The following is a 21633-nucleotide window of genomic DNA, read 5'->3' as shown; positions in this document are numbered from 1 at the left end:
TCAGCGCTATAAACATCTTGCCACTCTTGTTCCTTGATAAGGTTTACAAAGGTCTCTACAGCAACTGGATCAGCTTTCCTGAACAGCTGATGACTATACTTAACATGTGTTGCAGCACAAAAATCTTTTAGAGTTAAAATTTGTGCATCATGATCTGAAAGGCCATTCACCTTTTCGCTAACAGAATGCCCTTCTAGTAATCAGGAATGAACAAAAATGTTGTCTATAGTTGTTCTACTGTTTCCTTGCACTCTCGTTGGAAAGAATACGGTTTGCATAAGATTATATGAATTAAGGAGGTCTACCAGCATCCTCTTCCTTGCACAATCACTTATACAATTAATATTGTAGTCGCCACATATAACTAACTTTTTGTATTTCCTATAAAGTGAACCAAGAACCTCCTCTAGCTTTAGCAAAAATGTTGTGAAATCAGAGTCTTGGGATCTATAAATAACAACAGTTAGAAGTTTAGCTCCATTAAATTTAACAACACCTGCACAACATTCAAACACCTTTTCAGAGCAGTACTTTGAAACATCAATTGACTCAAATGGGATTCCGTTTTTCACATACATGGCTACTCCCCCACACCGCAAAGAGCTCCTCAAAAAGCTCCCAGCCAACCTGTATCCTGGTAAAGGAAGCCTCTGAATTATCTCCTTATTTAAGAAGTGTTCAGATACACCAATAATTTCAGAGTCAACATCTATAAGCAATTCACTAACTTTATATCTAATACCTTGTATATTTTGATGAAATATACTAATTCCCTCACTACTCGGATACCTAAGCTTTGTCAAAAGTGGTTCCTTTGTTAGAGAGACTTCCCTTAAGCAGGAATACCTATCAGCTGACTTCAATCTAAAAATGGTGCAGCTCTAACACCCACTACTGCAGGAATTTTCCCATGAGTGATCCCACCAACCCCACCTATGCTGTCACCTATAAGCTTTGATAACCTTCCCTTACCATACCTGTTGAGGTGCACGCCATGTCCTATGCCATATTGTGAATCCAAATACAAAAAGCCAACAAAAGCTCACATTTGGTGAAAAGAGTCACTGAAAACATCTACCAAGATCCTCTGGTAAAGGATATCATCACAACAACCAAAGGGATTCATCAGGTGGTGCCAGCAATTTAAGAAAATGCAACAGAAAAGAGTTATGCAAAAGAAATATGATCAACTCCCAAATGTGGTTCCTATGGCAGTTGTGGAAGACCATCATGACCTTGTCTCTCATATGCCAGGTAGTGAGAGAAGAAATACAGCAGTTTATGGCTGCAGAATTGTCACACCGAGTATGCAAGAGATAGCAGTCATTAATGTCAACCCCATATGTCAGGGGGCAATAGATAATGTTGAAGAAGGGATGTACATTGATCAGCCAGAACATTATGACCACCTACCTAATTGCCGGTATGTCCACCTTTGACACAGATAACAGCAGCAACATGTCATGGCATGGAAGTAATGAGGCCTTGGTAGGTTGCTGGAGGAAGTTGGCACCACATCTGCATACACAAGTCACCTAATTCCAGTAAATTCTGGGGAGGGACATGATGAGCTCTGACAGCATGTTCAATCACATCCCAGATGTGTTTGACAGGGTTCAGATCTGTCGAGTTGAGGGTGGGGGTGGGGGGTGGGGGGGGGTGCATGTCAATTGGAATTCATCACTGTGATCCTTGAACCATACTCCTGGCCTTACGATACGGCGCGTTATCTCGTTCCAAAATGCCACTGCCGTTGAGAAATGTGATCATTATGAAGGGGTGTACGCTGTCTCCAACCAGTGTAAGATACCCCTTTGACATCATGGTGCCTTGCACAAGCTCTACTGGACCTATGGATGCCCACGTGCACATTTTCCACAGCATAATCGAGCCACTGCCATCCCATTGTACAGGTGTCGAGGAGCTCTTCCTTTGGAAGATGATGGATTTGCACCCTCCATCAGCATGATGAAGAAGGTACCGGGATTCATCAGACCATGCAAAGCTCTGCCACTGCACCAATGTGCCATGCCAATGGTCATGTGCTCATTTCAGTCACAGTTGCTGATGTCAGTGTGTTGACATTGGCATACGTACAGATCATCAGCTGCACACACATGTCGTTAGAAGTTTTCGGCGCACTGTGTGTTCACACACACTTGTACTTTGTCCAGTATTAAAGTCTGATGTTAGTTCCACCACAGTTTGCTGCCTGTCTAGTTTTACCATTATGTCCAGCCTACAATGCTCAAAATCTGTAATGTGGGGTGGTCGCCCAAAACCAAGGTGTCTGGACATGTTTTCACCTTGGTTTGGCCATGTGGTGAAGATACTCACCGCAGCACTCCTTGAGCATCTGTCAAGTCATGCAGTTTCCAAAATGCTCATGCTGAGCCTTCAGGCCATCACAGTCTGTACTCGGTCCAACTCAAACAGATTGTGTGCTTCCCTCATTCTACACACAGACAGTACACTCACAGATACCACATGCACCACGCGTGTTTCTCTCTAGCAGTCACTCCTTACCAGGTGATGCTTCTATCGCATGGATGTGTTTATAGTATTAGTAGGTCAGTGGTCGTAATGTTCTGGCTGATCAGTGTATCAGTCTTTAACAAGACTCTCCACTGCCAATCGAACCTGCCACGAAGAAGACTGTAGACTAGGATGTACAATGCAGCTGTCAAATGACAACCAAGCATCTGATCAATGCAGGTACTATCAACTCCTACACAAATGCCCAGCAGAACAGACATTAGGAGGACAGAGAACCACATGCCAGTATGTTTTTTTGGTAGATGCCCTGGACATGTTGTATGCTACTGCAGAGAAAGAAGACTAGTGGTCTATGACTACCACCACTATAGTTCTAATGACACCAATCAACTGCACACAATTATAGTTTTTATGTACAGAGGTACCAGCCTCTCATCTACCAGTGAGATTCAGAGAAACTAAGCAAGGGACCACCTATGGAGGTGACATCATCACAGATGAAAATCCTCCATGGACAACAGTCATCAAGATGTCAGAAAATTTCATTGATGTCATTGTCCAAGGCTAGTCAACTCCAGAGCATCTTTTTCTGTAATGGTGAATGCTTACCATTGTCAGCTAAGGAAGACTATGTTCTGTGATATGAAAGTGATTGTGCTGAAAGTCACAAATGGGAAATCTGTACAAGTGATAGGTACATGTGTTGCATGAATAATTATCAATGACAGAACCCAGCCTTCTGAATTTGTTTTTTTAGTGGAATGTAGTCACAATGTTATTCTCAGATACAACTTCGTGTAAGCATCACAAGCAGTCATAGACTGTGGGAGATCAGAGATCCTAATCAACAATGCTATTACAACATGCAACATAAAAAATATTGCTCTGAGTGACTATTTGTAACTGAAGATGATGTTATCCAGCCATCATCAATGAGATGAGTTCAAGTTGTCAATCTAGATGCTCATTTAAACTGTAAAACATTGATCAGTTGCAAAAAGCTACATGCCAGTGACAATCATAACCACTCTAAGTGGTCAAGAAGAACTTCAGATCACTGTCACAAGTAGCCACAACTCATCCCTCAAAGTATGAGCATAGAAACAGCTGAACCAGTCCAGAAAGGGCAGCTTACTGCCAGTGTCAAAGAAGCATGCTCCACTACCACCACAGACCATGCAGGGGATGATGCCACTTTTGAAATGCCAACAGGATCTGGCCTGACCGAGGAACAATGTCAGCAAATGATAGATGTTCCACACAAATTTTCAGCTGGCTTCAAAACTGGGGTGGAGAGAACACAGACCAAGTGGCCCATGGCAAAACACTGCATCAACAACAGGAATCACCCCAATTAGCAAGTGTTTGTGTAGGGTGCTACCAGCTGAACAATGCCTAATTAGGGACAAAGTGGAGAAGATGCTGGTACATGACAGCATTGAACCTTCAGAAGGTGCTTGGTCTTCTCCTGGCAATCCTTGTGAAGAAGAAGGATGGCACATGGCTTTCCTGTGCCACTACTGATAACATCCTAAACTGCATCAAAGGAGCAAAGTATTTATCAACTACGGACACAGAGACAGGTTACTTGTGACTCAATCTTGACGAAGTTGACTGAGAAACAGACTGCCTTATGAGTCAAAGTTATGCCACTCGGACTAAATAATCCTCTAGTACATTTGAAAATACAATGGACAATCTGCTTCGACACCTTAATTGGACAACGAGTCTTCAGTATCTGGATAATGAACTCACTTTCTCAAAGACATCTGAAGAATGTCTAAGCCACCTGACAACAGTGCTGAAATGTGTTAGACTGCAGGCCTCTGCCTGAATCTGGAAAAGTGCTTGTTTGTCATCCAATAAATAACAACCTCTAGGCATCTAATAAATGGTGATGGAGTCTGTCCCAGGCCAAAGAAAATAATAACAGTCACAAATTTTCTGAATTCTTGGAATGTACTTGTACTACAGGCACCCTTTTAAGGACTCTTTTGGTGGAATACAGCAGCGAGGATGAAACCTCTGTCATTGTAGCAGTACATGAAAAGGACGGAAGGAAGATTAGCATTGAAAAGTCTTCTGTATCAAGGTTCATTGCTTGTAAGGACTAGAGTAGAGAGAGGACTAATTTTCCTTAAATGAGGTGCAAGAAAGGTCTTCCCTCGCCCTTAAAGAAGTATTAACATCCTCTCCAGTCCTCACATTACAGGATAAGAATAACAAGATGGGACTTCATACCAATGTTAGCGGTTACAGGATAGGTGCATTTCTACTACAAATTCAGGAGGGTGACAGAAGGACCACCATTCTCTGTGCTGGCTGACTAGCCTAATGGAACAAGTGGGTAGTGGTATAAAAAAAGGAAATGCAAATACATATATGAGAACTGCCTTTAAGGAAATCACAGAGGTGAGCACAAAATCTCAGCCATTGATGCAGTAAATAAAAAGGAAGGAAGGAAGGAAGATTAGCCTTGACAGTTCTGGTGACAATGCGGTCATTAGAGACTGAGTGCAATCTCAGATTAAGGAAGGATGGGGTAGGAAATAGCCCATGCCCATTCAAAGGAACCATTCTGGCATTTGCCTTAAGTGATTCACGGAAATTAACTAAAACTTAAATCAGGATGGCCAGAAGGGGACATGAGGTTATCGGCACCTGTACGGAGATCGATTGAAATGAAGATGGTTAAACTGTAGAAAACGTGACACAATAACTAAAAGACGAATTGAAATAAAATCACACTCAAATTCTCCCAATCACACCCACAACCACCTGCTCACCTAGCTGCCAACATGGAAAACAATACCACAAACAGGGAGATGTGCATAAACTGTTAAATAAAACACTACAAAGACTAGAGGAAAATTAAAGGAGATTCACAGCAATATGTGGCTGGTTGATCACTTACCAAAAACACAGATGAGGCAGCCACCGAGATAAAACATTGAAAGTGGCAACCTAAAATTTCAGCAAACAAGTCAGACAATTCGCAAGACTTTAAAACTCATAACACACTTGTTAGATTGTCAGCTAAAATAGATGTCAAGTCTGTCGGCAAATGAGCTGCTGCCCTCTGGTCTGAAAATAAAACACAGTCTAGTAAAACGTAGTGCAGTGTGATCTGTATGCCATAACACCACACATTGGAGGGTTTCCTCTCCAGAGTGAGAAGCCACACATTGTAGGGCTGTGTACTATATGAAAACGTGTTAGGGGGTCTCATGCTCTTTGTGCGGCTGGAAGAAGGTATGCCACAACCACATTGTGGACTTAATGAAACACAGCTTATTATCTGTCAGTTCTAGCCACTCTTCTCATATCTCAACAGCGAGTAAATACCGTGCAGGAGGATGATACACTAAACTAATTGAGGACTATGACATGCCTCCTCAGCTGCTAAATCCGCACTTTCGTTCCCTGCAATATCCGTGTGCCCTGTCTATATAGACACATCTTCTTTCCCAGCCTTTGTAGTCAGAGGAGGGTGTCCTGGATATTCTGGACTACTTTATCTGCTGAGTAAAAGTGTTGTAGGGAGTGGAGGACACTCAGGGAATCAGAAGTGACAATGAACTTAGCACTCTGAACATGCTGAATCTGCTCCAGTGCCTCCAAGGTCGTGTATAATTCTGCATCAAAGGTAGCAAGGTCTTGAGGCAGTCAGGTCTTGAGGCTACAATTGGGAAAAACAACAGAGCAAGCAACAGAGTCCCCCTGTTGGAACCATCCATAGATAGAGCTGCAGAGGAGTAGCGTTTGGTTAAAATGTCATAAAACTATGTATTGAAAGCATATGCAGGTGTGCAACTCTAAAATCACTCTGGGCTTCTGCAGTAACCAGCGTGGCAGGCAGTTAAAATCCTGGAGTTGAGGTTGTACTTCCTCCACGTCAAGTGACACCAGTGCATGCTGCATGCTGATCCCAAGTGGCCTTGTTGCACATGGACGATTGGAGAAAAGGCGTTCCAGAGACAGATGAGCAACAGTATGGTGTGCTGGTGAATTTGGCACAGTGTGGAACTTAAATACCTGACGTGCATTGAGGAGATACCATAGCATGGCAAGTGGCAGCTCCCCAGCCTCAGCACAGAGACTGGGTATGGGGCTGGTCTTACAAGCACCTGTGGCCTGCCTAGCCCCTCATTGTGGATAGCGTCAGTAATCTTCAGATAAGAGGGCTTCACTGATCCATATAATGTGCACTCATAGTGTCACTGCACTCGCACTAAAGCCTTATGAAACTGGAGCAGACGCACCCTGTCCACTCCCCATGACCTATGGCTAAGGCACTGTATGATACTAAGTGCCTTCTGGGTTCTGGCTTTCAGATCTCTCAGGTTTGGTAACCACAACAAATTGAAGTCAAAACTGAGGCCCACAAACCTCACTGAGTCTTTAAAACATAAAATGGCAACACTCAAAATCACGTCTGGTAAATTAAAATTACTACCCTTGCAGCCAATTCCACTAACATCTGCACTTTTAAGTTGCAACTGGCGAGTCACTGTTGCAACACTGGCGGAGGAACAGAAAACTGCAAGATCATTCACAAATAAGGATCACTGTACAGAACTCCTTCCCATAGACATGATATTGTTGATGGTTATGGCAGAGAGGGTAACACTTAAAACAATGCCCTGAGGGACACCATTCTCTTGCTCAAAATGATCCAACAGCAAGACACCAACTCAGCATCCAAACAATTGCTTACACAGGAAAGACCGTATGACGATGGGGATGCGGCCACTAAAGTCCCACTGACTGTGTCTCCAAGTAGTGCCATAGGCCTTACTGATGTCAAAGAATATACCAAAACAGTGATGTTTACATAGGAAAGACTCCAGAATCCACACTGAGAGCAGCAAAGGAGATGCCTGGTCTCCAATAACCAGACCAGATGATGGTTAACCATTTTCTCAGTGGTGTTTCCTACACATCTACTTAAGGTAACACTCCAGTAACTACTGAGACCTGTGTGGTCCTTTCTCAGTTTGAGGAGAGGTATCAAAACTGCCTCTCTCCACAAGATGGGAAAGTGATCTGTTTGCCATACGAAATTAAAACATTGAAGAGGAATTTCCTTAGATTCTGTTGGAAAATGTTGGAGCACGCAATACAGGAGTTGGTCGTGACTGGTAGCTGATTCCAGCTCCCACGTGCAGAAAGGGCAGTTGTAAGACTCAGAATAGCTGGATCAGAATTCCAACTTGGTCCTCTCTACAGTCACATGGCAGCGGCAAAATGCTGACATCATCTGAGTGATGTCTCTGAGTGTTGTTTTGATAGTCCTGTTTCAGCACTACTGCTATTGGGAAACAACTGTGTTTTAATAGAAATCCTCTTGATGACTTCCCCTACTTTTATACAACAAGTGGAATGGTTAATGGAGTTCAGGAATGGTTGCCATGACTCTTTCTTATTCTCCTTAATAACATGTTGAGTCTCGGTTTTCAGGACTCAAAAGGCTGTGAGGTTGTCTGGTGTTGGGCGGTATTTCAACCACCGAAGAGCCACACATGTGTTTCCGATTGCTGTGTGGCACTCACCGATCCACCAAGGTACAGGTTGCCTCCTAAGGTGTCGTGAGGACTTTGGGATGGATAAGTCAGTGGCATGATGGATCACTGGTGTGATGTGGTCCACCCATTCCTGGATGTGGTTGCAGAGTTCCAACACAGTTAACTGGCTGAACAGCATCCAGTTAGTATTGCTGATCATCCATTTTGATGGCTTCTGTTTAAGTAGTGCTCCATCCAGAAGGTGGATCTACGGTGGGAAGTGGTCACTGGAATTAAGGTAATCAGTTGCTTTCCACCAAGCAGTCTGCAAGGGCTGGAGGGTGGAGAGTGAGGTCCACAGCTGAGGACAACCCAATACCAGACAAGAAATGAGTGGGGATTGCCGATATTGAGGATGGACAGCTCCTGATACAACATGATGTTCTCCAAGAGTGGACCCCTACGGCAAGTATATTTTGATCCCTATAATACATTACGGATAAGGAAATCATCCACTAGTATAAAGAGGTGGGGGAGTTGTTCTATAAGGTCTATGAGAACCTCAGTGTCTATCACATCCTATAGAGATAAGTAAAGTGAGCAGATAGTGATCTTCTGACCCACATGAACAGCTATGGCTTGTAGGTCAGTAAGCAAGTGGAAGGCAGAGGAGTGGTGTTTGTGACTGACAAACACTGCAACACCTCCCTTGGCTCTCTCCTCAGTCACGTCATCCTTGCGATGAAGGGTGCAGATCCATTTTACTGGGGCATCAGAAACTATTAACTGCATTTTCTGCAACTACAAGCACAAGGGGCATTCCTGTGCTAGGCGTTTCAGTTCCTCCACCTGTGTTCTGAACCTATTCATGTTCCACTGCAGTATGGGAGCCATTTATCATGGCGCTTACACTTTCATTGTGTCTTTCTGCCAGGGAGGTGAGCCCATATTGGTTGGAGGCTTGGTCTTGGGGTGAGACGAAAGCCCTATGCTGAAATCGAGATCCGTCAGCCACAAAGACAAATCGTGAGAGATGTAAGAGACAGCAAAGTCGACACTGTCAGTCTGCTTACTTCTTGTCTCTTGTCAGCAGCTGGTTCTTTGCCTTGAACTTTCATTTTTTGCATCGAGAGGCTTCAGAGTCACAGCCACAGAGCTGGTAGTGGCAGTGCCGGACAGTGGACCAGAATGAATCTTTGGATGAGCAGGGAGCTCTGGAACATCAGCCACCATGACCTCTTCTGATGTTCTGAGAGGAGGTGTGGGCTTTGAAATAACTGCAGCGGCACAAGTGCAGTGACAAACTCAGATACTAGTGCTGACACTAGCAACTTCCATCTATGTAGCAGCATCGGCCTTCTGACTTGGCTGTTTAAGAACAGAAGTACAGGAGACAGCGAACATGGGGGCTTGCATGGCCTTATAGATGGTTTTGGCCTCACCATACAGGATGTGATTTGTTGTTTTAATTTCCTGTATCTTCCTTTCTTCAAGGAAGACACTGCAGTCCCCACTGCGAACAGTATGATCCCCAAAGCAATTTACACTCTTTGGAGGAGATTAACTACTGACTCCAGTGTGGATGGCCTGAACAGATTTGCCTCAAGTGGCTTCTTCCTTACAACGAAGAGTAGTGTGCCCAAAGCACTGGTATCTAAAACTGGGCATTGGGTTGGGGACATAATGCCAGACACTTAGGCAAAGAAAACCTGCCTTGATATATTCTAGAAGTTCCATACAGTTCAAAGATGGTATGAATGAGTCTGACTTCACTAGATAGCAATCCACCCTTTTCATTATGTTTTGCACATCATAATGCCTTCTTGGGTCCACTCAGCTTTCAGTTCTTATCTGGGAATGTCAACCAAATCCCTGCAATCACAATACCTTTGCTGTAGTTAATGATGTGCAGTTCAGTTTCTATTGCATACTCCCCAAGGCACCAATAGCAGCGCCACATTGCAGGAATATCACCAACAGAAACAGCTGCAGAGAGACCCCATGTCAATAAACTGGCTAAACAATATGACCAAGAGATTTTAAAAAGTAGATGAATGCAAAGGGAGAGGGAGGTGGCCCATTCCCATGGCAGTTGTTGATGAATTTGCTGTAGCTATAGCCGACCATGCAGCACATGCCTCAAATTCTGTAGCCAGTGATCGAGCTGTGTCATGAGAACTCTCTCTCCCCTGGTCAACAGTTCAAAACATTTTGCAGCATATTTTACAATGGTATCCCTACAAAGTTCAGAATGTGCACCAAATGAAGCCCAAAGACAGGCTAAAATGCTGCGACTTTTCCTTCATTTTTTTTGGCAAAACTGGAAATGGATGAAATATTCTTTGGATGGACAAGGCACATTTTAATCTGCATTGTACCATGAATGCACAGAACTGTCACATATGGGGCTCTACTCCACCACATGTTGTTCAAGAACAACCACAGTACTCAGATTACGTGACTCTGTGGGTGGTTTCACAAGTACCTTCATTCTCAGTCTGTTTTCCTTCCATGAGATGATAACTAATCAGCTTTTATGTGTACAGTGACATCTGCACATTATAAACCTCCTTGTGCACCACATGATTCTAGCTTTGCAAGAATGCAACTATGTCCATGCCACTATTTTCACACAAGATAGGGTGACACCGCATGTCACTTGCCAGGTTATAGATTTTAAATACTTTTCACAGGTTTGCTGCTGGAAGACGTTGTGTAAATTCCACAATATTTCCTTGAAGCAACTGTCCAACATCTTCAGGTGTTTCAACCCTGCTGGTGGCTAGATATGAGGAAATGTTTTGGAATTTGCAAATGTCATCTGGCAGCAAACCTGTGAAGACTATTTACAACACATACACTGCAGACGCTTGAAGAATCTCAGGTGAGAGATTTGCTTTGAGAAATCTTCAGTAACTACCGCATCATCTCTAGGCAATTTCAAAATGTGTGGTCTACCAGATCGCTCTACCTAAATTCATGTTACTTCTGGTTGTGGAGATATTTGAAAGGTAGTGTCTATCAGAAATGTATCTGGACCCTAACTGATCTGAAGGACAGTATACAACATATCACTCTGATTACACCAGATATGCTGTGAGCAACTGTTGACTCTTCACAGGTTTGCTGCTGGAAGACGTGTAAATTCCACAATATTTCCTCGGAGCAACTGTCCAACATCTTCAGGTGTTTCAACCCTGCTGGTGGCTAGATATGAGGAAATGTTTTGGAATTTGCAAATGTCATCTGGCAGCAAACCTGTGAAGACTATTTACAACACATACACTGCGGATGCTTGAAGAATCTCAGGTGAGAGACTTGCTTTGAGAAATCTTCAGTAACTACCGCATCATCTCTAGGCAATTTCAAAATGTGTGGTCTACCAGATCGCTCGACGTAAATTCATGTTACTTCTGGATGTGGAGATATTTGAAAGATAGTGTCTATCAGAAATGTATCTGGACACTAACTGATCTGAAGGACAGTATACAACATATCATTCTGATTATACCAGATATGCTGTGAGCAACTGTTGACTGTGCCATGCATGTTGCTTAGTCAGGGGACTATATTTAACATGTCTTGTAGCTTGTGACCATATCCTAATAAATGTGCTGGAACCACTGTCATGAAGTGTTTGTTCATTCCTCCCCTTTTCCTGCACCTACATTACATCATGACTGCTTACAGTATCATCTTCTCACCTGGCTGCAAAAAAAGGAAATATTTTTTTTTTCAGCATACTCTGTGAGCACATCAATTAACGAACATACCTACGATGTTCTAGTGCCCTGCAATGTATGCAGACTGCACTGTAGCACTTGGAAGACTGTCAGTTTAATTATAACTGTTAGTTTAATTATAACCACCTAGTACACAGTAAACAACAATGATGTTATGATGTTAGTCCCCATCGACAAATGAATATGTTCAGACAATATCTGATATCTGAAGAAAATCTGTAGTAATAGATTAGTGGCAGGTACTGCCAAGATTTCATGCAACCGAGCTAAGCATCTCTGGCACATTACTGGAACTGGGCACATCAGGAGAGGGTTACACTCTCTCTAACCATCAGCCTGGTCTTAGTGGTGGAACTCTCAGGAAATTCTTCTTGTGCAAGATATCTGCGGTACGTCACTTAGACCAGCTGACAGATCTGGAGGAAATGATTCTGCTAATCTATCAAAGGATGCCAGAGTGAGCATTAACATTGTAATTCACCTTCAATCAAGTACTCATGGTACACTGTATGCAATACAGTCTTTACAGCTGCTGCAACTGCAACTACAACTACAACTCTCACCACCACCACCACCACCACCACCACCACCACCACCACCACAACTATCAATTGCTGAAGCATGTCATCAGTTTTACAATGTAATGTTCACTTGATCATACAGTAACTCCAAGGGCACAGCCCATGAAAATGTCCAATAAAGTCACGTATACTCTTTGTACATCTATCCTTTGAGATGAATGTTCTGAAGATTACTACAATGGGACAACATTGTTTATTTACACTCCTGGAAATGGAAAAAAGAACACATTGACACCGGTGTGTCAGACCCACCATACTTGCTCCGGACACTGCGAGAGGGCTGTACAAGCAATGATCACACGCACGGCACAGCGGACACACCAGGAACCGCGGTGTTGGCCGTCGAATGGCGCTAGCTGCGCAGCATTTGTGCACCGCCGCCGTCAGTGTCAGCCAGTTTGCCGTGGCATACGGAGCTCCATCGCAGTCTTTAACACTGGTAGCATGCCGCGACAGTGTGGACGTGAACCGTATGTGCAGTTGACGGACTTTGAGCGAGGGCGTATAGTGGGCATGCGGGAGGCCAGGTGGACGTACCGCCGAATTGCTCAACACGTGGGGCGTGAGGTCTCCACAGTACATCGATGTTGTCGCCAGTGGTCGGCGAAAGGTGCACGTGCCCGTCGACCTGGGACCGGACCGCAGCGACGCACGGATGCACGCCAAGACCGTAGGATCCCACGCAGTGCCGTAGGGGACCGCACCGCCACTTCCCAGCAAATTAGGGACACTGTTGCTCCTGGGGTATCGGCGAGGACCATTCACAACCGTCTCCATGAAGTTGGGCTACGGTCCCGCACACCGTTAGGCCGTCTTCCGCTCACGCCCCAACATCGTGCAGCCCGCCTCCAGTGGTGTCGCGACAGGCGTGAATGGAGGGACGAATGGAGACGTGTCGTCTTCAGCGATGAGAGTCGCTTCTGCCTTGGTGCCAATGATGGTCGTATGCGTGTTTGGCGCCGTGCAGGTGAGCGCCACAATCAGGACTGCATACGACCGAGGCACACAGGGCCAACACCCGGCATCATGGTGTGGGGAGCGATCTCCTACACTGGCCGTACACCACTGGTGATCGTCGAGGGGACACTGAATAGTGTACGGTACATCCAAACCGTCATCGAACCCATCGTTCTACCATTCCTAGACCGGCAAGGGAACTTGCTGTTCCAACAGGACAATGCACGTCCGTATGTATCCCGTGCCACCCAACGTGATCTAGAAGGTGTAAGTCAACTACCCTGGCCAGCAAGATCTCCGGATCTGTCCCCCATTGAGCATGTTTGGGACTGGATGAAGCGTCGTCTCACGCGGTCTGCACGTCCAGCACGAACGCTGGTCCAACTGAGGCGCCAGGTGGAAATGGCATGGCAAGCCGTTCCACAGGACTACATCCAGCATCTCTACGATCGTCTCCATGGGAGAATAGCAGCCTGCATTGCTGCGAAAGGTGGATATACACTGTACTAGTGCCGACATTGTGCATGCTCTGTTGCCTGTGTCTCTGTGCCTATGGTTCTTTCAGTGTGATCATGTGATGTATCTGACCCCAGGAATGTGTCAATAAAGTTTCCCCTTCCTGGGACAATGAATTCACGGTGTTCTTATTTCAATTTCCAGGAGTGTAAGTAACACTACAGTCATCAGTAATATGTCAGCTGAGAGAATTTAATTTTGTGTTAGGAGCAAAAGGAAAAAAAAAAAAAAAGAAGAGGCCGGCAAATTTAAACTATTGGTTGGTCATTAGATTTGTTCAAATGATCCTGTCGATGAAGTATTCTCCAGTATCTTCCCTCTTCATAAGTAACTTACACCATATAGCTTTAATCTGTCAGGTGGGTCAACATCACAAAGCGTCCATTCACTCACTCAGACTGTAACATATATATACATCTATATTTGCAATGAATGCTCCTGTAGAGGAGGAGATGAATAGTGCACCAGAATAATTTTTCCATCTTTCCCACTCCATTCCACAGATCGCAATGCAAGAAGTATACTCATGACATTTAGTGAAGTATTTGTGTATTGGTGAATAAATGAACACAAGACAGACAGATGGTAAAACCTGGCATCAGAATAAAATCTATGAACTCTCAAACAGCCGAAAGACACTGATGATTTTAAAACAATTATGTGACAAATATTAGTATACCATTTCCACAAACTCTGAACCTAGCATGCCACACAATGGAGGTAAGATATTTTATATAAATGTCTCACTCCCCACCCACCCCCCCCCAAAAAAAAAAAAATCCCCTCCAACTGTTCCCACCTGCCTGTCCGGGCAACTAAATTCCAGTAACAAGGAATATGTCTTTCACTGTTCATAGTTCTATATATACATCATATACACATTTTACAAGCCATTATATGGTTCATGGAAGAGGCCACATACTGCCACTGCTAGTCATTCTCTTTCTTGTTCCACTTCTGAAATAATTGGGGGAAGAACAACTGTTTATATGCTTCTGTATAAGCCATTGTTTCTCCTACCATGTATCTGCAGTCCTTAGGCCAGATTTGTGGTGATGGCAGCAGGAATGTCTGTCACAAATGCTAGTTTTCTAAATTTTCTCATTAGAAATAAGTGGAAAAAATATCATCTTCCCTCCAGGAATTTCCATTTGAGTATTGCTATTTTAAAATTAACATGCCTGCTCAGTAATTCTGGGAAAAGTGTTACGTATTTAAAAATTTCAAACTGAATCGTCGTTCTCCTGCTGTCAGCTCCGATGTCCGTAACCTGTGAGCAGGTCTGTAAGAACTATGGAATTTCATCATGTCTTTCAAACAAAATAAAATTTCATCAGTCCATAAGAGCAGTGTATTACTGGAAACTAGTGCAAACATTGATTGTCAGGATAGTAACAATGGTGTTAAGAGTGTTAAAACAGACTGTGAATGGTGCTAACAAACAGAAAGATATTGAATCTTTGGTAACTGAAAACTGTGAGAAGTCTTATGGTAGGAATGGGAGTAGAAGTAGGTTTGAAATTATAGAGAGAAATTATGTTGCTTTATCAAGTTTTCAAAAATGGCATAACACAAAACCATGGCTGACTGTAAATGACACTAAAACAGTGTTTTCAAACATTTGCAAACTTAAGGTGGATAGCACAGAACGTGCACATATCAAAAATGTGTTTTTAGTTGGTAATAATGGCAAAAACCTAAGTGACAAAATTCGTGACTATGCAAAGTGCACATCACACATGAACTGCATAGAAATAATACATAACAAAGACAAAGAAAAATGCATGAGTAAAAGTGAAAAGTTGTGGGGAAAGCAATATCAAGAAAACTTTTCACAACTGCTTTGTTGTCGAGCTCTGTATACGTAATAGCTAGACAGAAATTATCGTTCACATCATGTCCCACACTGAAGTACAAAAGTTTAATGGTTTTCAGTCAGTAATACATTTCATTCTGACCATGCATACCAAAATATCAATATTTGTATGAAAAGAAATAAAAAAGAATCTTGCAAACTACCTTATCGAATTGGGTGCAAACTTTAGTATCATAATGTACGAAAGTACAACAATTTCCAATTAAACCTGTTTAATAATATATGTAGATACGTCCTTTGTGGGCATTGCCTGCAATTTTTTTTATATTTTTGAATTATAATGTGGGAAAGGATTTTTTTTTTTTTTTTTTTTTTTTCAGTACACTGTTAGCAGCTACTTAAAATAATAACATTAAGTATAATGTACTAAAAACCATCTTGTAGGTATCGCGTCAGGTGGTACATAAACAATGTTCTTGCATCTTTTAAAGGTGTAGCCGCTCTAAGTGCACTATCATTTACATAAGTCCATAATTGTTGTGCACTGCATGAACCACAAAATGGATCTAGCTGCCCATGACATTGTGAATGATGTGACAGATGTGTGCCAAATATGGACCTTTTTTAGACTCTTTATATTCTGTGTTTCCTCACAGTCCCAAAAATCAGATATTTCTAAAGGGTATTTCACAAGTATTATCCTCTCAGCTATTAAAACTAGGCCACATTTTACACATATGCTGAGTTGATTAATCATTTACTGCTGTTCGAGCTCTTGTTAAAGTGAAAAATATCATGCTCATCTTTTTGAAAAACTGAGTCATGATGGCTCCCAGTCAATTCTTGAGAAATATAAATTTGATAAAATATCTGACAAGTGGTTGCTTATAATGGAATTAGTGTGCTTTACGAGCGCCTAGAAAGTTTGCAAAGTATTATCATGCTTTACGGAAAACAGAACTACTTCAGTCCTTGACATGCTTATTAAAACCTGGAAAGAGGTGACTCACTGCACATTCAGATGATAGTCAAAGACATGAAATGTAATTGCAGTTGCGAATATGATCAACCATGAAATGTATAATGGAATGATGACAATGAAAATTTATGCCGGACCAAGACTCAAACGCGAGTTCCCAATTATCACGAGTGGCTGTGTTACCAGTGGGCTATCTGAGCATGCTTCAGGGCCAGATACAAACGTCAAAATGCTGTCAAGCACATATCAACAATCTGTGGTCGTATATCTGTCATTTATATTCCCATACAGGGGAGACTTTAAATGAAAGCAGCTTACCAACTGTCAGTGAATCAATATGATTTTGCAGTGCCTGTGTAGTAACAATAAATTCAGAAATGAATGTGTGTGTTACAGTGACATGTCAATTCCTCGTTTATGTAAGAAGATGGGTTTTCAACTACGTGAAAGCACATGTACATCATTAGTTAAAGATTTTAGAATCTATGAAGCAAAGCCACAATACAGTCCCACTTCTGTGAAAGAACTTGTGAAAGCAGACAAAATTATACCTATATCAATGACTGAATGTGAAAACAGATTTAATGCCATGAATCTAACACTGACTGATCAGAGAAATTATTTTCAAAGTTCAAATTTTAAAATCTGCTTTTTATTTCACTTAATGGACCTCTACTGTTTACTATTCCATATGCTCAGACTTTCATTAACACTCTGCAGTGTGGCACTATGTCAAACATTTTCCATAAATTTAGGGATATAGAATCTTCAAACATTTTCTGTTAATCTAGGCATATGGAATCTTCCAATTTTCCTTCATCCATGGATCATTTGATTTTTGCACAAACAAAGCTTTCTAAATTGGTGTCAATTCGTGAATAGAAGCCCTCAAGGAAATTTATTACATTGGAATTCTGCAGCAAATTGACATAAGGGTATTCACTTGTAATTGTGCAGGTCTGTTCTATTCTTATATGCAGGAATCACTTGTGATTTTTTCGCAGTTGCTTATGATTTTGCACTGAGCAAGAGATTCACAGTAAGTGCAAGATAAGTAAGGAACGATAGCCAAAGACTACTTTCTACAAAACTGAACTGTGATTCCATCTGGACCTCATGACTTATTTGCTATCAGTTCCTTCATCTGCTTTTTAACGCAACAGATGTCTGTTTCTATGTCATCCATATGGGAGTTTGTGCAGTGGTGTAACAATGGTATATTTGTATCAATGGCTTTTTGTATGATTTTTTAAACACAAGATTCAAAACTTCAGTTTTTTTTTCTTTTCTTTTTTTTCTGTCTTCTATTGTCACTTCAGGCTGGTTGACAAGTGACTGAATAGAAGCCTTCGACTGGCTCAGTTACTTTATGTGGGACCAAAAGTTTATAGATTCTTGGCAAGAATTGCCAACCTATGCTGGTGGAAGTTTTATGCTTCATGCATTGATATCTTTTTATAGATGCCCATATTACTACTAACTTTTTCCTGTCAACATTTTTGCATTGTTATTTGAACCTAGAAAGTAACAATCCTCATTTTCTCAGCTTTTCTGAATCTGGTTATTAAACTGCAGTGGCTCTTTCCAATCCTTGACCACTTACTTGGCATACTTCTCTAGAGCGTGATTTGTAATTAGTTTAAACTTTGTCCTTAAGTCACATACTTCCATCATACTAGAACTAAATGACATGTATTCATAATCTAAGATGGATGCTAATAACTACTTATCAGCTTTTTCAGTATAAAAACTCTCCAAACCTCTTTGATGGATTTATTATTTTTAGTAATCATTGTGGCTATGATGAAATCTTGATCGCTAATCCCCATCTCTATTCTGATGCTCCTGATATTGTCAGATCTGTTTGTAGCTATCAGGTCTAAAATATTCCTATTAGGACTAAAAGCAGCTCTCACTGAGTGAAGCAGCGCTACATTTTCACACAGCGATGGTAGATTCATTTTACATGCACTCTCATACACAGGGTTTGAGAAACCTATTCCAGTAAATCATTACAAAGAGTGGCAGTGACTGGAAACTAATGTTTACAATGAGTAATCTCTATGTCTGCAGTCATTACAGTTCACTATTGACTAAGCCATTGTATCACATTTCTAGCAAGTAATAAAGACACAATTAAGAAGCTCACCTTTAGTTTTCACGTCATCTTTTTTAATCCTTACAATGTTCATCAGTTTTTGAATCAGTTGATGGACATGCTCACAGCACTTAACAGGGTTCTTGACAAAGTCCAATGCAGTATTGATACTTATTGCATTGCATGGATTAATCTTCTCACGGTCCTCTTTTGTGAACTCAGCATCCTTTTGCATAAGTTCATGGAGACGAGCTTTGGCCCTGCATCCAATTATATGAAAAAAGCACAGGTCAGAACATACACAGAAAGCACTGCACTACAAACATACAGAAGTTGCACGTGCACACACCCCACAACCCACAACCCCCCCCCCCCCTTCCCCTGCCCCCATGCATCCATGCATCCATCCATCCATCCATCCATCCATCCACACACACACACACACACACACACACACACACACACACACACACACACGTTTACTTTAAGTGTAAGGGTAGCAGTAAGAGTAAAGTAATTAATTTCCATCAATGCTAATAACATAAGAAAAATTCAAGCACATATTTGTTCTAGTGGCATCAATAACATCCCATTCCATTTACCAAAATTCAGGTCATCTGGTTCAATATCAGTAGCTAAACATTCCAGGTTTGTGGCAACGGCAAAGACACTCTTTAATCTTTCTGCAGAACCTTCCTCCCAGCACTACTACTACTACAACTACTACTACTACTACTACTACTACTCCTCAATATCATTGAAAAAATTGAAGAGAAAATTGTAGCACATGCACAGAGAATTAGGAAGCACAAGAAGTGCCACAACTTCTGCCATCAACATAAGCTTTTGACTCAGAATTTGAAATATACTATGAGCTCTTCTCCCAGTGAATCACAAAGGCTCTTCAGAAATCACATGTAGTGTTAAACTGTACTACCTTTTAATAAAATAAAATAATACAGAAAAATGACAAACAACATGATATTTAGGTGTGGCTCGTGTACCACACAACTAGATACTGAAATGTCTTTAATTCTAAAAAACACCAAAACTGTTACACTCTGGAAATATGATATGGACAATGGAATACCAGGTTATGTATACAAAGTACATAAAGTAATGCCTCTTCTTTTCTCCACCATTAAGTTTGTAATGTAGTAATCATGAATTTTGCACACCTATTCAATCTTTCTTCTACAGTCTACTCCAATATCAGCATTGTACATCAAAAGATGGTAGCACTGTATAAGTTTAGAAAATGGCTGACACAAACACAGTTTTCAGTGATTGAGTTCCTTAGTGCAGAGGGTGAAATGCCAAACTGCATTCTCAGCATCACTAGATGATGTGCTCAATGTAGTAGAGAAGCTGGAGGGCAAACACAGTTGGCTGATGCAATCCAGAGCAGAGCAGCAAGTCAGTGACTGCAGTGACTTCACACAACATCGGGCGTGTCAACTGAATCATCACGATTGTCTGGTAACAACAGATTGTGTCACTGTTTACCTGTCACGAAAGTCAGTGTGATGGGCATTGTTGAAAAACTGGCTACTCCAAGATATTCACCGACTGTGTACTGAACATGTTGATTGACCAGAATAAAAAAGCCAGGAAAATGTTTGCATCTAATATGTTGTATCACTTCAGAGAGGAATGAGAGGAGATGTTGGCAAAAACTGTGATTGAAGATGAGATTTTTTCAAGCAGGAATATGGTATTTACCACACCGGTATACAAGTTCATTCAAAGGTGGAGAAAAAAACTGCACAAACATAGTGATTATATTGAAAAATGACAAATTAATCGTGAATGTTGTGGCTGTTATCCTATGTATATGGCAATTATTTTTCTTACAAATTAAAAATAAAAACACGAGGCATAATTTTTTGGCTGACCCTTGTAAATAATGGGCAACAAAGTTTGCAGTCACAAATTAAATAGATAAAGAGCAAATATTTTAGGATGGTTATATCCTATTATGATGCATTTTGTTAATTCCTCTCTTCAGGCAACTTAATAGACACTCATCCAGTTATCTTGTCAATTACATAACAACCAAATACAATAACAAAGAGACTGATAAATTTATAAACTGAAATTTTGTACATTATAAACAATTACTTACATATTTTGGTATTTGCTTGATTCACAATCATTGTCTAGTAAACCGTTCGTATTTGCGCTTTTCACCATTTGGACCAAGATAGGTGTGAGTTCTCCTTCAAGTGCCAATAAGCCTTTAGCAAATGCAGCTGCTGTCATTTGCACTCGTCCTTCATCTGATGCATATATTTTAAGATCATGACGGAAAGTTGAATGCAGGCGCAGTAATCCAAGGCCTTGTGTTCCAGCATATTCACCTGTAGTGAAAATGGAACAGTTAGCCTGGTGAAGCAACTAGACTCCACAAGATACATGAGGCATAAACAAAGATATGTTTTGTCTACATTCACAAATACAAATAACTTATTTCTGTGACAACATTTCACACAGTGAACCAGCACAGCACTCCAACTGCTCCATGCACCACATGCAGTTGATTACTACAACATTCATGTGCCAATGTTTGTGTGGCGAGATTTAGTTCTGTACAAGTTTTGAGATATATGTTTACTTATCACTCAACTGTGGTGTACTTCTGTACCAGAGTAACTGCAAAACTACCAGCAGACTCACTCCACTCTCTCACTTGCTTTAAACACAACAAATGGCACTTCAAAGTTGTGTTACACGGAATAAAATTAAATCCTCTTTGCTTTTCCATCCTTTGTAATGTACTACAAAAAATGAACTGGTAGTAAATAATTTGGTTTAGGTAGGTATTATGGTAATGTATGATGCAGCAACAATTTTAATTGGTGAATTTGTCACTCTAATAAAAACACATTGCAGATGATTGAGTGTAAATATTCTTAATTCTACAGAGGCTGTCAAAGCCTATCA

General features: G+C 41.5%; 1 protein-coding gene across 8 annotated transcripts in view; it reads right to left on the bottom strand.

The window, feature by feature from the left end:
• The window catches only part of LOC126248162 (inositol hexakisphosphate and diphosphoinositol-pentakisphosphate kinase), a 585218-nt gene that overhangs the window by 180536 nt on the left and 383049 nt on the right, over positions 1-21633 (bottom strand). For all 8 annotated transcript variants that reach the window (XM_049948910.1, XM_049948915.1, XM_049948911.1 and 5 more), the window contains exons 14-15: positions 20816-21050; positions 18742-18950 (exon numbers count right to left, since the gene is read on the bottom strand). In XM_049948910.1, the coding sequence (XP_049804867.1) occupies positions 18742-18950; positions 20816-21050 (444 nt within the window). The remainder of the gene's footprint in view (positions 1-18741; positions 18951-20815; positions 21051-21633) is intronic.

Source organism: Schistocerca nitens, chromosome 3, assembly GCF_023898315.1.
Source record: "Schistocerca nitens isolate TAMUIC-IGC-003100 chromosome 3, iqSchNite1.1, whole genome shotgun sequence".
Classification (NCBI taxonomy): domain Eukaryota; kingdom Metazoa; phylum Arthropoda; class Insecta; order Orthoptera; family Acrididae; genus Schistocerca; species Schistocerca nitens.
This window is presented reverse-complemented; position numbering and strand designations above follow the sequence as displayed.